General features: G+C 59.4%; 4 protein-coding genes across 4 annotated transcripts; all 4 read left to right on the top strand.

Annotated features, from left to right (window-relative positions):
* LMJF_31_0530 (hypothetical protein) lies at positions 1-2,037 on the top strand (the record flags this gene model as incomplete). Its single annotated transcript, XM_001684986.1, has 1 exon — positions 1-2,037. One exon carries the CDS (start codon positions 1-3, stop codon positions 2,035-2,037), a length of 2,037 nt encoding a protein of 678 aa, XP_001685038.1.
* Positions 2,038-7,869: 5,832 nt separating this feature from the next.
* LMJF_31_0520 (conserved hypothetical protein) lies at positions 7,870-9,750 on the top strand (the record flags this gene model as incomplete). The annotated part of the gene is made up of 1 exon (XM_001684985.1): positions 7,870-9,750. One exon carries the CDS (start codon positions 7,870-7,872, stop codon positions 9,748-9,750), a length of 1,881 nt encoding a protein of 626 aa, XP_001685037.1.
* A 694-nt stretch (positions 9,751-10,444) lies between these two features.
* LMJF_31_0510 (conserved hypothetical protein) lies at positions 10,445-12,238 on the top strand (the record flags this gene model as incomplete). Its single annotated transcript, XM_001684984.1, has 1 exon — positions 10,445-12,238. One exon carries the CDS (start codon positions 10,445-10,447, stop codon positions 12,236-12,238), a length of 1,794 nt encoding a protein of 597 aa, XP_001685036.1.
* A 1,136-nt stretch (positions 12,239-13,374) lies between these two features.
* Positions 13,375-15,297, top strand: LMJF_31_0500 (conserved hypothetical protein; the record flags this gene model as incomplete). Its single annotated transcript, XM_001684983.1, has 1 exon — positions 13,375-15,297. The coding sequence occupies one exon, from the start codon at positions 13,375-13,377 to the stop codon at positions 15,295-15,297; it is 1,923 nt and encodes a 640-aa protein (XP_001685035.1).
* Between the last annotated feature and the right edge of the window lie 188 nt (positions 15,298-15,485).

Below are 15,485 nucleotides of genomic sequence, written 5' to 3'. Positions count from 1 at the left end.
ATGAACCCGTCTGAGCACCACACCAACCGTACGCCGACACTGTTTCAGCGCCCCTCCGGTGTATTCAACCGTCCGATGGGCTTCTCCCCGGCGCAAAGGACGCATTCGGTTTCGCCCGATTCGACTGCTATGTCGCAGGACTCTCCGGCACGCATAGGCAGCTTTGCCACCACCTTTTTTGGCTCCAGTGGCACAAGCGTCGTCACGGTGCCCCCGGCACCACCGCAGCAGCAGAGCCCGCTGCAGCTCCGTTGCAACAGTGATATGCGCTCCATCTGGTCGCCGCAACAGGTGTCACGAGTGCTTCAGGGTCTCCCGCTTGCGCACGCAGACTCGATAGCCGAAACAGAGCTACTGTCGAGGGGCTCCTGCTCAAAAAACGAGGAGGAGGCACGCGTCGAGGAGCTGCTAGATGGTCCTGCGTCACTCTCAGCGGACCTAGCTGAGCTTGCTGCCTCACCCGCGCCGCGTGAGATGAAGGAGTCGGCTACAGAGGAGGAGCTGCATGGGCTGAAATCGAACCCAGTCACCATCGACTCCATCAGCGGCGGCGGCCGCACATCCTTTGCCCAACGTAGCTTTTTTGCCGAAGCGGTAGTGGAGATAACGTCACCCACCACCGCAACAAGGCCGGAGAAGCTGCGCCGCGGCAAGGGGCCGCTCGTTGCGAGCCCTAACACGCCACTGAGCTTGCAGGGTGCTGCACTGCGCTCGATGGCGCCGGAGAGAAGCGCGGCAGCGAGCGGCTTCCACAGTGCAGTGGCGCTGGCCGTGACACAGATGCACCTGCCACTCAGCCCGACAAGAGGCAAACCATCAACATCTATGCCTAAAGAGCTGCGCACATTGACGGGCGCGAGGCGCCCGTCGACTGCAGATACCGTGCACGTCAAGCTCCCCCCGCAGCCTCAACCACCCCAGCACACGCAGCCACCCCCGCGGTTGTGCGTTTCGTCGTGCGGCTGGGATGCAGCGGCCACCTCCACACAGTCCTCGCGTGCCGCATTTGGCGCCAAGCCGCTACCGCCGCTGGCGACATTCAAGGGAGTCGGCCCCTCCATCAGGACCTCCACTGCAGACATCTCGCTGCAAGACCCCCGACAGGTGGGCACTGTTCCTCAAGCACCCTACCGCGAGTCGGCCGACAGCAGCGCATCGTCACCGGTGGCGCTGCACGCCGACGACGAGTTCTCTCGCGTAACGTCTCCAAACACCAGCGATCCCAGAACCGGTGCGACAAACGTGGGAGAGTCCACCGCGGTACAGTCGCTGCCGCACCCGAGCAGGTTCGACTCCACTGGCTTCTTTCCCTCCCTCGCATTGCCTAGCGCGTCGGCAGCCCTTCTAAGCTCACAGGAAGAGGTTCGGCCGTCTCCGTCTTCTTTGCATACTCCACTGACTGATCGCTCTTCGCGGCGCAACACGTCGTCAAGTTCGCCCAGGCCTGCCTTTATCACCCGCGCCAACTCCACCGCTTTATCGACTTCTGCATCCCCTCATTATCCGATTCCGCTAACCCCGCTGCAGCCTCCCACTTCCACGTCTGCCGCACAGCACTTCTCAGCTGGAGCGACTCGGGCACTGCGGAGCAGGCAGCACGGTGTGCGATCCCCCCTGGAGGCCATTTGGCTGCGCAGCGAGGGCCTCTTGGCTCCCTCGGAGTCCATGCTGTCTGCCGAGGGGTGCAACAAGGTTGACAGCCCGATCTTGAACGCCGCCTCTCCCCCGCCTGCCGTTGCAGCACGTGATGCTGGTGCCCTTCTCGGATCTTCTTCGCGGCGGCAGTCGCAGCTCAATGTGCATGAGCTGTCGTCCTCGATGCTGTCGCACGAGATATCGACTGTGAGCAGTGGCGGCGGTGTGGTGCCGGGCAATGCTATGTCGCCGGCGGGGCCGCAACCAGTTGGGGAGCGGGAGCGGTGGCCTATGATGCAGCGAATCTTCCGGGAGCCCAAGAAGGGAGGGCAGAGAGTCTGGGTGAGCATCGCGGCGCGGGACTCACGCTCCTCATCCGGTGACGCCAGCGAGAAATCGTAAAGCAGCAGCCGTTGGAAGGAGCGAGAGGGAGGAGGTAGCGCTGTGAGGTGCTCGTTTCTTTGTTTTTCTGTTCTCTTTTTCACACGTGTGTGTGTGTGTTGAAGTACGTCAGTGTGTCGTTCTCCGTGACCGCTATACAACATTGACGGCCATTCGATGGGGTCGCCTCCGTGGAGCTCTCCGTTTCTTCTGCACTTCTCTTCCCTGACGCATATTTTTTTATCCTTACCGCACCCCATATCATCAACTGGTGTGAAGCCGATTAGAACAATGGAGGGGTTTGCTGGCTCTGACGGGTTGAGCTTGAGAAAGCATTATCATCATCAGCCGGAGTTGTAGTTGGCTTGTGGCGGTTTTTCTTTATTTCGCGTGTTCACCACGATGATGCCGATGCACTGCTCACAGCCACAGCATTGTCTCCTCCGCTTTCCTTTTGTCCCTTCTTTTCGTTTCGTGACGTCCACACACGCGCAGACGTAGTCAAACAATTTTCAAAGGTGCTCTCGTGTTGGTTCACTGTTCCGAACTCTTCCTCTTTTTCGTTGACAGTGCGATCTCTTCCTCCCCGCATATCTTCTTCTCTGCATCTGCTCGAGTTCGTTCGTGCATGTTTCTCTGTCTGTCTCCCCACGCGTGCCTCCTTGCTCCTCTAGCCCCTCCCCCGCTCCACCTCTATTCAATGAACGAAAGAGGGGGATCGGGTTGTGGCCGCTTGCCGTCGTCGAAAGGAAACGGACCCCCGAAAAAAGGAGCCGCATTCCGTTGAAACTGCTCTGCTGTGTGCGTGAGGGGCCCAAACCCCCGTGCTGGTGTATATGCGTGCGCTTCCTTGCAAATATAGTCGTGTCTGTCTCTCTGTCTATGCCTTTGGGCTGGCGCGTGCGGGAGAAGGCGGGCTTGTGTGTGATTGTCTCTGAGCACGCACTTCTCCTTCCCCCCGACTGCTTAGTCCTCCTCCCTCCTCCCTTCTTTCGTGGCTCTTTCATACCCCACCCACCCACCAACATTGTCAGTATTTTTTTTTTTCGTTTCTCGTTTCTCTGTTGGCTTTGTTTACACACCTCTTGCGCCCTTGTCGTCTGTGCTGCTCTCCGCTTCTCTCGTTCCTCACCCTGCTCCACGGCTCGTTTCTTCTCCTGAGGGTAGAGGGCGTTTACGTTCCCTGACCGGACATCCTTTCCACCCCTCCCTCTCTTGAGTACGTGTGTGTGTGTGTGTGTGGGTGGGTGGGTGTGTCGCATTCTTTTTTTCGGAGCGGAGTTCACGGGCTTCTCGGACGCGTGTTTCTTTCGTTGTTCGGTTTCTTCTTTGTCGTATCGCTTTATCTTTTTCTCCGCGCAAGAGTGTGGAGGAGCCATCTGCGGCGTTTGCGTGTCGATGACTTTACCTAGCCATGCTGCACCACGGAGCGAACCGGACGGCAGCCTTGTCGTATGGCAGTCAGGTGTGCTCATGCATACCTGATGGGCTTACACAGCCGGTTGTCGTAGGTGCGTGTGCAATGCACGCTCGCCGGAGCCGCACTGCGGGGACGTGAGTACGTGAGAATCCCCAGGTCGTGGGATGGAGAAGAAGTGGGTGAGGTTGTCGGTCAAGGCAACGGCAACTAAACATGCCTCTTGTCTTCTCCGCACCACAACTATTCTGCGACCCGCTCTTTTTTCGGTTTCGTTGACCATATTCTTGGAAGTGCTGCAATGATCGCACTCTCCACGCCCCTCGCACGGAATCCTCTCCTCTCCGTCGCTATTTTTTTTTTTTTGGTTTTGCGCACCGCAATCGAACCGTTTATCCCGCCGTCCCCCCCTTTTTCGCCTTTTTTTCCGTGCGTGTGTGGCGACGCATTGCGCGCACTCTACTTTGATGGTTTCTAGCGTGTACCCTCCTCTCTTCCGTCCTTTCCTCATTTCTGCGCTCTTCTCTCCTGTTCCGTATAAATAAATGTGTTTCCCTTTGTTTTTCCTTTTCGCTTCATCGTGTCACCGTCTCTAAACGCCTTGATACGTTGTCCTCCACGCGTTGTGTGTGTGTGTGTGTGTGTGTGTGTGGAATGGTAACAGCGGGAAGGACAAGATGGGGTTTGGTGATTTCTCCCCTTCTGCCACCAGCCAAGAAAATAAAAGGTAACAGCGCACAGGGCCGTGCCAATCACAACCGCAAAAGGAGCTGCAGCTCGATCATAGCATCTTCCGTACTTCTCGTTTCTCAGTTTTTGTGTCACTCATCGTCTCTGCTGTCTGAAGGCACGGTGAGTGGGGCGACGGGTACGGAGGACCCTCTCACACATGCTGAGCTCACCTCAGTCTCTTCTGCGCCTTCTTTTTTGTTCGTTAATCCAACGGCTTCCGCGTATTCTGCCGTGCCTTGTCTGTCCTTTTCGTGCGTTGGGACGTGAACACACAGGAAGACAGACGCGTACGCAAGCAGGGAAGGAAACCCTGGCACACACGAGTAAACGCATCCCGTCGTCTGCGCGAGTACTCTTCCGTGCCCTCTCCCTCTTTTCACCCTCCACTTGTTGATAGAACTCTTCCTTCACCTTAGCGTTGATCTTCCCGTGCACTGGTATGGACTACTGCTTGCCTTTGGTCTGTCTGTGTGTGTCTGTATGTGTAGGTGTGTGTCTGTGTCTGTGTGTGTTCGTGTGTTTTGCATCGGCACGTTTTACCATGGCGCCTCTTCTAATGTTTGCTTTTCCTTTCCCTTGTGTTTTAGTCTTCGTGCGCGTGTCTCTCTCTCTCTCTCTCTCTTGTCCGACCCACCCCCTCCAACGCCGCCGCCCTTTAACGTCTCGCTTGCCCTTCGCAGCTCCTCCCTCCTCCCCCGCCCCCCCGCCCCCCCCCTCGTGTACCTTTTCTCCTCCTTTCGCTTTTGCGCTTAAGCGTGCCCATTCTCTGCCGTGCAGCACCCGCTCACTTCAGCTCTACCCCACGGTCCTCTCACACGCTCGCGTCGCGTCGTGCGAAGCAGCGGTAGACACGCGGCACAGCCATCCGCTGACCCAGGCATCGGAGCACGGCCTCTGGCCCGAACTCCACCTGCCCACCCGCCCCGCAGGTCGCCTCGCAGCCTCTCCCATCATTGCCGGTCACCGCGCGGTGCAATCCTCCTCAGGCTGGCTCAGGGCTCCCGCAGCAGTAGACAGCGAGGGCCTCGGGTGGGTGGGTGGGATATGCTCGGGTCGCGCGGACGCTTCACCCGTCATATGGGTGGCACAAGCTTGCTCACGGCTGCGTGTCGCTCCGACGCCACACCATGCGTGACCTGACAACCGACATCGTCAGTAGCGGTGCATCGGTCTGATCTCCTCACATCGTAGGCACCTGACTCTAGCACTATTAGAGTTGGTGCAGCATTTAGCAGGGGGGTAGGCGGAGGGGGGACACTGCTCGGCTCCCTCTCACGCCGAGGGGGCGGGGGTGCTGGACCCTGAAATGCCGCACACACTGAGGGTGTCGCCCCGTTATCTGGGCACGGTCACAGCGAACTAAGGAAGTGCACTCGCTGTTTTGGTTTCTACTCCACTGTTGTCAGTTTTGAGCACTCTCTTCCGCTACTCAGGTCGTTTCAGCGGCCTTCACTTCAACCTTGCACGAGTACGCGTGTCTTCGTTCGTTTACAGCTCTCCGGCACCTTTCTTCGCCCACCCCTATGTGTGGTTCCGCATGGCGCGGACGTCTCTCTGCTGTTGGTCGAAGGATCCGCCGCTGAGCCGGAGAAGCCGGCCAACCTGCTTTCACTGCAGTGAGACGAGCTGCTAAAAACAAGTGATGGTGCTTCGTTTACATTTGTGCGACAGGCACTCTGTCAGAGAGAGAGGATAAAGCTTGGGCGTGTACGTGCACACACGCACGTCTGCAGACATACAGTCAAGCCACTTCTCACCGCTTGTTGTCCCCGTTTGCTGTCAACTCCCATTTATGTTTCTCTCTGCCCCTCTGAGGGACTCAGACATTGATGTTGCCTTTCTCCATCGAGAGCGAACACCCTCATCGAAAAGGCACGCGATGACAGTGCGTCCACCCGCTGTGCTTCCCTTTTTTGTTGCTGCTCATCAAGTGTTCTCTTGAAGTAGAGCCGTGAATCGTTGATGAGTGATGCTGGAAGCGCCCTGCCGGCGCTCTTCTTTCTCTTGGTGCCTTTGTCGGATGTTGCTACAAATTTGTGCAAATCGTTGTGCTTTCATTGCCGAGAGTTTCTCTGTTCTTCATCCTTTTCTGTAGCTTCACCCCTCTCTGTTGTCCCGCTGGTTCCCACCCCTACTAACGTGGTTGATGGTGCGTTGGCGAAGTGCAGACAAGTAGCAGCTGTGTGTGCGTGCTTGTCGATGTGGTTGTGCGATCTACCACCTGCTATTTTCCACGCGACCTGCTTCTTTTTGTTTTCGTTTCTTTTTATGTTTGCAGTGTCACTCAGTGCCTCCGTGAGACCCGATGCGGCTGGGGGGGGGCTGATGGTGCGCCTGTGTGTGTGTGTGTGTCTGCAAGCAGGCGTATCTTCGCATGTGCAGGCAGATGCGCGCATGTGGAGAGTGACACGTGACACGACGTCATTCACCTGTGTGCGTGCGAGTATGCGCGAGAGCGCCAGGTCCGTTTTTGTGTCTTCTTGCGTCTGTGCTTATCCCTAATGCTGCACGGCGGCAAGTGGGCACACGTCGACTACTAAATCTCATCACCTTTGTTCTCTTGAGGTTTCAGTGGCCACACCGTCGACTATTTTGTTCGTGGTGGTTCTTCGTGGTTTGTGTGCCCGAATGCCGGGGTGAAGTTCAGCTGCCCATCCTCCGCCATTCCCAATGGATTGCATTTGCCTGCCAACCGGGATCGGACCCAGCTCAGCGTGCTACACGGCTGCTGCTGCTCTCACGAGGCCGCACAGCGTTCGGAAACGTGTGGACGTTCTTCTCTTGCTTGCGCGTGGCTTATGTTTTTGCTCTGTTACTAGCGTGCCCTACCGCGTCGTGTGCGAGAGCTTGCCGAAGACTTTGCCGGAGAGCGTGTCTATACTCCCCCCCCATCGTGTGCCACTTAGTTCGGTCTCTCCCACCGGTCAAGATGGCCGGTGCTTCGCCACGAAAGGCTCTGCCGCGAAGTGGAACTGCGGCTTCATGGAGAGCAGAAGAGGCATGCGCGGGTGCCGCAGAAGCGGAAAACAAAATGCGCTGTGAGCGCCATCCGCCTGCTCGCCCCCTGCTCCTCCTCCTCCTACTCCTCTTCCTCCCGGTTTTGCAGACGAAATGAGGCTCGCGTACTTCCTCTGCATGCGGAGCCGTTCTTGTGGCCAGCTCTTTTCTTCATGCGCCTCCCACCTTCTGCGAGCGTTACGATAAGCGATGATTGAGGGACAACAATCGTTTCATCCGGGGAGCACCGTACCAGACAGCTACCCTACACTGTGACCCATGCACTGTATGTTGTGAGTAATACAATGAAAACAAAAAAGGAGACCATGTTACATGACGGCGCTGAACGGACCGGAAGGGAGGCCTCCATCGGCACTGTCGACTGGCGGCTGTCGTGATGAGGGCCGTAGATGTGCCAAGAGCAGCCCTCACTACCATACAGCCTATCGGCACGACGTCTCCAGCGACGCGTCGGAGTCTGGGGCGGCGCACTCAGCGAACGTTTGTGCGAAGGAGGTGCGCGGCGGCGAAGGACTTTGGCACACGTCGCACGATCGCTCCCCGCAAGCGCATGAGTTTCGGTGTATGGGTCATTTTTCCCCCTTTTCCGTCTCTCGGCGCCGTCTCGCGTTGTTAGCGTCACGGCACCCAACTCGAGAGCGGAGCTCGAAGGCGTCTGCGCGGCATGTGTGCTTCTCTGCGTCTTCATGCGTGTCGCTCCTCTTTATTCTCTCTCATGTTCCTTTCCGTTCTTGGCGCGCTCCCCTTCTTTCGCCCCTCACCACGCTCCTCACCCCTTTACACCCACGCAGTGCATTCCGGAGCAACGGCGGGTTCTCACGGTGAGGCGGAGGCGTGCTATCCTCCCCGTGGTGCGCTTTCGGACGCTGTCGATGTCTCTCGCCGCAGAGCACACAGAGGCGGGCGCCCCTGCACGCAAGTCATCGAAGGTGGAGCCGCCAACGCGCAACCCGGATCCGAACTTCTGCAGCTACTATGTGACGCGCAAGCACCGATTCTGCCGCACCGAGTGCAAGCCTGGATCGCTATACTGCTGCACACACAACATCGCGGAGACAGGTGCGGCTCCCTCCACTGCACCACGAGCAGTAAAAGATGTGACATCATCGCCGTCGGATGTTGCTGGCTGCAGGGGGGATGTGCGAGTCCCTTGCCCCATCAGCTCCAATCACACCGTCTACGCGTCGCGGCTTGAGAGACACGTTAAGGTGTGCCCGGACCTGCGCTACGTGACACACAAGCTGCCCTACTTTAGCAATGACAAACACGCGAATCGTGGCGCTGTGCTTGTTTCGAGTGCGTTCAATGCACCTCCAGGAGGAGAGAGTCAGCGGTGCACCCATCGCGATTTCTCCGCAGAGGGTCTGGCAGCTCTTATTCGCAAGGTGCATGAGTGCTACGACTCATGTATTGCCCCTGACCTAGTCGTCTTGCGGCAACCGTCGAGGGACCGTGAGGCAGCTTCAGGGGAGGTGGGCGCCACGACGACGCCGCAGGCTACGACGTCCTGTCGCGGTTCTGCGCCCGTGGCCCGTGAAGAGATTTCGTCGCTGAAGCATGGGCCGCAGCACATGGGGCTGATCCGCTGTCTAAGCGATGTGGTTCGGCAGGCTCAGGACACCGACTCAATCCTCGTGGGCCGCTGCAGCAGCCAATGCGCACCGATTCACGTAGATGGTTTTTTGGAGTTCGGCGCCGGCAAAGGCGGCCTTTCCGCGGCGTTGCAGCAGCTCATTGTTCAGCGCCTTCAAGGCGTTGACTGCACCACCACTTCTGTCGGTGAAGACGCGGAGGCAGGGACGGTTCCTTCGAGCCATCGTGAAGCGACCGCGGAGACTTCACCCTTGATGCCATCAGTACCGCAGTCGTCGTGGAAGTCGGATTTTCTTGCCGAGGTGGCACAGCGGCCGCCGCTCGTTGTGCTCGATATGAACGGCTTCCGGCGTAAGAGCGACGCGCGGGTGCGGCACTCTGCTGTTCCGTTGCAGCGCCTTCGCATCAACATCAAGGACGTGGACTTGACTCGAGCTTTTCTCTCTGAGATCCGCCCCCTGCCGACCGGGGAGGGGGAGGCGGCTGCAGCTGCGGTGCCGAGCACCATCGCGCGACCCTTGGAGAACTGGGCTGTGCTCGGCAAACACCTTTGCGGCGCTTGCACAGACTTCGCATTGTCCTGCCTCACAGAAAGCCCCTTACTCACATCGCAGGCGCAGGTGCGGTTGCCCATTGTGGTGATAGCGACCTGCTGCCACCACCGGTGCGAGCTCAAGCATGTGAACCCACCCGAGCAAGCAGAGGTGGCACCTGCGCCGCTTGTGCTACCCGGCACCTCCTTCACCTGGTCCGAGCAGGAGTTTGCGGCGCTGGCCAGCATGTCCTCGTGGGCAGTGTGCGGCGACGTTGTCGACGAGGAGAGGCGCGCGGTGGGGCGCAAATGCAAGCGCATCATTGACCAGCTTCGCGTGCACTTTCTGCGTTACCTCGGCTACGTGGCTTTTCAGTGCCAGTACACGACGCGTGACGTGACGGAGGAGAACGTCTGCATTGTAGCCTTTCAGGCATCGTGAGGGAGGAGGCGAAGGGGGCAGAGGTCGACGTGTTCGTCGTGTCTGGCTTACGGTAGCGTCTGGGCGTGTGTGTTGGCGTGTGCGACCGTCTTCCCCATCGAACGTCGATTCGGCTGTGTTTTCTTCCGGTATTGTTTACCCCGCTGCTGGGGCACGGTGAGCGAAAGGCGAGGCGGAGCTGTTCATCGTTTGCATCGCCTCTTTCGCCACCGCGCTCAACGACCTAATCGAGAAGCCGAACAGCCGCAAAACAAAGGGAAGATGCAGACGCGTGTGTCCGCACAGCACCGGCGAACGTGACCCAACCGCCGGCACGCGTCCTTTGCGATTCCGACGTGAGCAGACGGAGTGACAAGGGAGCGCGTCCTACTGTGCTTTGCGAAGCGCACAGATGCTGCTTTTACCTGTTCTCGGCCACGTGCCAGCACTGGCAGCGGCGCTTCCCTCCTTTTTTGTTGTTTCGGAGTCTCACACCCCCTTCCACCGTGTTTTTACCTGCTCTTCGAATACACCCTGCGAATCACCGTCCGCCTTCAACGTTTGCGCGGTCGCCGTCTTCTTGCGCTGCACTGTGTGGAGCCTCACCAACACGGCACCGGCACCTGTCCAAGTGCTCGAATTGTGGCGCATCTCTGTGCTCCCCTCCTACTCTTTGTGTTTCCTTTCGTGTGCTCAGCCGCAGAGGCTTGAGCGCATGTTCCTGATTAGCTGGTGTCTTGCTAACTGGAAACTTGTAGTTGCCGCCCTAGTCGCTGTCGTATTCTTATCCCGCCGCGCTACGGCCTTGCTGCAACAGGAAGCACCGTCGGTGATGGAACAGTCAACAACAGAGTCAGCCGAGGCAGACGGCCCAGCGCATGGCCCAGCGCCACCGCCGTCCTCTGGGCCGCCGGCGCCAAATGCACCAGGTGCCTCCCCACCGGCAATCGGTGGCAGTGGAGAGACGCCGGCTCAAGGGGAGATGCTCGAACCCATCTTTGAGGAGATCACGTGCCTCTTCGCTAGCCGCAATCCCAAGCACGCTTTGCAAGGCTTGTCGGACGGCCTTCGGAATGCCGCCACGGGTGTTGGGCTTGGCCTGGCCGGCGTCGTGGCTGGCACGTATGGCGGGGCCAAGGAGGGCGGGTTGGGTGGAATGGCCAAGGGCTTTGGGGCCGGAATGGCAGGCTTTGTTGGCTTGACTGGCTATGGCGCGTACGCCGGGGTGCGGCAGATCGTGCGTGGCGTCGGCAACACCCGCAGTGCTGTGAGCGAGGTGAGCAAGGGCGAGGCGTACTGGGACAGCAACGCGCAGGCGTGGGTTCGGGTGAACCTCGCCTGCGACTTCGAAAGGCTGCCACAGACAGACGAGGACTTGCTCGGTACAGCGCGCAAGGCGTACGAGAAGGCGAAGAAGGACGGCACACTGCCCACGACGCTGAACGACTCGGCAGAGGGTGGGGGGGCTTCTGCAAGCAGTGCCACCACGGGTGCGGGAGCTGCTTCAGTGCCGCAGGGGACGGACACGGGAGAGACGAAGCCTGCGGCGGCAGAGCCGGTCAACTACTACGCCTTCCTAGGGGTGGAGTCAGCAGCAACGCCGAGCGAGATACGAAAGGCGTACACCCGTAAGGCGCTGGAGATGCACCCCGACAAGAACCCGAACGACCCAAATGCCACCATCAAGTTCCAGGAGCTGAACAAGATCTACAACGTGCTCAGCCACGAGGGCACCCGCGCGACGTACGACCGATACGGCACTGTTGATCCGATGAATGTACCGGAGATGACGGGAAACCCGATGAAGGAGTTGCTGGGGGCTGCCTTCCTGGAGGCGTTGGTGGGGCCGCTGCACTTCTTCCTCGTCTTTGAGGGAGGCGTGCTCTTTACGGCAGAGATGAAACGCGAGCTGCATGCTCGTCGCCGGCTGCGTGTCGCAAAGAACTTGGTCTCGTGGCTAGACAATGGCGCATCTGGTTTTGAATCTGCCCAGCTTGCGTTGCGCGATGCTGTCTCCACCGCCCTTGGCCCTGTTTTCGTATCCTACGTGGCGGAGGAGTACCACCTGGCCTCGCGCCAGCAGCTACACGGAAGTAACTGGAAACGAGAGATGGACAGCTGGTACTCATCGTGGGCCACGTCAGCGTCTTCGCTGTGGCACTGGACCACCATGGGTGCGCGCACCGCCCGACGGGCCTTTGTGGACAAAAACCTGGGCGAGGAAGACATCCTGCGCGTGCTGGCGGTGGCCAATGAGCGTGACGTACGGCAAATTGTGCTGCAGGCGTGCCGACTTGTGCTGTTTGACATGAGCGTAACTCCTGCGCAGCGCCAGCAGCGCGCGATGCGCCTGGAGGAGCTGAGCGTGATGGCTATGAAAGAGGTTGCCCGCGAGGTGGCGTCGCGCGAGCGCATCGGCGCCTCGGAAGCCACCGCCGCTGCCGCGGAGAAAGGGACGACTACCAAGACACCTGCCGACACCAACGCCACAGCCCCACCGTTCTCTTAACTCGCTTTCATAGCTCCTCACTTGCATGAAGACTCTCGCTGCAGCTGACGCGTTGCATGAATTGGCGTGTTACTTGGCTGGGGCTGTGCTGTGCGTCGCTTGTGGTGGGGCGTGCCGGTATCCTAGCACACGCACGCATTCGACAAGAATTATTGATTGTTGTCTATTCTTCTGTCCTCTTAAGAAAGCAGCACAACGAAAGCATCGCTCACTTCCCCAGAGGGCGTGCGCCAAATCCTTTGCTCTCTCGCGATGTGCCTTCGCCGTTTGCCTCCACGCAGAGATGCAGAAATGGCGAGTGGTGATGGCAGCTGCGTCAAGCAGCGGTTTGCCATCGTCGGTCTCTTTCAGAGGGCGCAGGAGGTTAGGGCATCCCCTTCCCCGCTCGCTCTCATGGTGCCATGATACATGCATCTAGCCAGCGGTGCCCCCCCCCCCAGCCTCTGCGTCGGCCCACTCTGAGTGTCGGCAGACGATTTCGCGTCCTCATCACCATCTGTGGCACCTCTATCATTTCGCCTCTCCTCTTTACACGCCTCCCTCCCTCCATCACGTCTCCAACGCTTTCTCTTGCACTTCTTCTCGCATCCACCCTGCCCCTCACATGCCCCAGCAGTAGTCGTGTGCGCAGGCCCGTACATATGGTCACCTGCCCCATTCTCTTGATTTTGTTTTCTTTTCGATTCTCTCGTTTCGCTCCTGCGTCTTGTACGCAGCCGTCGCGGTGCCCACGTGCCTCACTCGCCATCTTTTCACCTCCCCCACCCCCTCATCGTTTGTTTCTCCTCTGTGGAGTGGGGAACCCTCACCGCGCATCCCTCCACCACCCCCTTCTCCCGTCTCGCTTGCTCTCTCTTACGTACACACGCCTCGACACATTCGACTGCCGCCCTCGCTCTTTTGTTTCGTGGCGTTGCACCGCTTTCCTGCCCCCACATCCGCTACACGGCGGCGTGTCTCTGCGGGAGCCGTCTACGTCCCCTTCTGTGCCGTTGGTCGACCAACGGCTTCTCTGACATCTCTTTCACCGCGTCAGTGTGGAGAGAGACGCGCGCACGTAGCTCCGCGTGTGCGGGCTGCTACGCGGATCTGTGAGCGCGAGCTGTGCAAACTAGCAAAGTCGAAGCGCGGCAGAGATGCCCGGCTCCGGTAGCGCCGGCCCGAAGAGTAGACCAGAGATGTGTAGTTCCCCTAACATGGAGGCTGCGAAGACGACAGCCTCGTCCAGGGAGGCGCCGACTACCAACTCCGCGACAGCGACGACAAGAGGAAGTCGTCGCGCTCAAGGCTGGCACTTAGCTGTAGGCGGTGGTGCCCTTCCCAGTACCGCCAGTGCCAATCACTCCGCGTTGGATGCCAAGCTGCTGAGGAGCAGTGGCGCGAGCAGTGGCATCGCTCTTAGATCCTCCGTGCAGTTCAGCAAAGATACTCTGTACAGCCAGAGCGCTCTCAGCGTGCCGAGGGTGTTTCACGGCGCTGCGCGCGATGAGGCGGCGGACTTTCGGCAGAACATGGCCGACTTCCTGACGGTGATGTACGGCGACAAGACGGCCAGCGGCGTCGTGGGGACAGATGAAAAAGGTGTTGGTGCGCCGCACGCAAGCGGAAAGGCGTTCGTTGCTGAGCCGGACATCCCTGCTGCGCTGCTGGCAGCCGAAAGCGGACCACCGCCGCGCGTGAGCTCCTCGGGTGGGGTTCCCCCGGGAAGCAAAGGCCCGCTCGTGAAGGGCCTCACTGCGAACAGCCGCCGCCACTCGCAAGGCGACCACATCGACACGCTCGTGGAGTCACTGGTGCGTGCCTACAGCCGCCGGACGACGTCAGCGCGCGGCGAGTTTCAAGGCACCACCGGGCCAGACGACGATAGGCCTATCATCTACAACGTTGCTCGCCAGAGCAACTACTGCCGTGCACAGGCGTCCCCACGACTGAGCCGTGGCAACGGCGCCGGCACCGGCAGCGGGCACAACAACGAGGTTTCAGTGTTTGTGAGTCAGGCGATGGGCAACATCCTCAGTCCCGGCGGCATTCGAGGCCAAGGGGCCGTATCGAATCGCTCTATCCTGTCCTCTCTCGGGCTCGACAGGAACCTCTTCAACTTAATGCCCTTCCAGACACAGAGCAACCTGGAGAATGTCACGGAGGAGGAGGATTCCGACACGTTGTTGGAGCCGGTGTACGTGGGCAAGCAGGCGATGTTTCGCTCCGTGGGCACACGGCCCAACATCAGCGACATCTCCGTCAGCAAGTCCATGCGAGGGGTGATGTCGTCAGCGCCGCGTGAGTGTGGCAAGAACGGGCACCTCAACACAACCCAAGCGCCACTGCGTGGCGACAGCGGTGGCCCTCGACGATCCAGCGGGATCACTGCACCGTTGTGGCAGAGGCAGGGGCTAGGGAAGAGCAAACAGAGCCTTGACACCGTCGAAGTGATGGACAAGAGCAGAGCGAATCAGCGAGGCGGCAGCGGCGCGGGTTGTAGCACGAAGAATAGGAACGCCACACTCTCCATGTCCCTTGACTCTAAGGCGCTCGGCAAGGCTGGCGGTGCGGACGAGGAGGATGACAGCTGGAGCGATGAGCCTGCCGGCACCCTGGCGACCAAGGTAATGGAGGGTGAGAGCCCTGCAATCGTCTCGTCTGCCCGAAGCCTCTTGGACTACTGCAAGACACGTGCTGACGTCACGCTGCAGAAGGCTCTAGGGGCGCTGCAAGACGAGGAGCAGCTGAAGCGTGACGTCGTCATCGCCGTCGAGCACCAGTTGCGCATGTACATCCATTCCCTGGAACGTGCGGAAAGGCCGAAGAAGGGCGGAGGGGGTGCGGGTATCAGCGATCGGAGAAAGGGGAGTGGAGAGAGATCCGCCAACTCGAATCTAGCAACCGAACGTGAGAAGGTCACCAGCGGAGAAGCAGGCGCAGGCGCCTATTTGAGTAATCGTGACAATATCAGCAGCGACGTTGTGCCTCTCACGGGGAACGTCATGGACTTCTTACAGGAAAGCACTGCCGGGGCCAACCGCTCGAAGTCTCTGAAGTCTGCCTCAATGAAAATGTGAGTGAGCTGCACTTTTGCGCGTGCGCGCTCGCGCTGTCCGCTCCTCCGGTGCGGATTACCCTGTAAGTGTGTATAAGGGGCGCTTGCGAGTCTCCTTTTCTTATCCGCTCTCTGACTCTCTCCGTAGGTGGTGCTTTCGTCGTGGTGGATGCCCCTTTTATACCTCCCACCACCACCGGTGCTTCGAAG

The sequence above is a fragment of the Leishmania major genome, chromosome 31 (assembly GCF_000002725.2).
Source record: "Leishmania major strain Friedlin complete genome, chromosome 31".
Taxonomy (NCBI): Eukaryota; Euglenozoa; class Kinetoplastea; order Trypanosomatida; family Trypanosomatidae; genus Leishmania; species Leishmania major.
The sequence above is the reverse complement of the archived record's forward strand: the minus strand, read 5'-3'. Positions and strand labels throughout refer to the sequence as shown.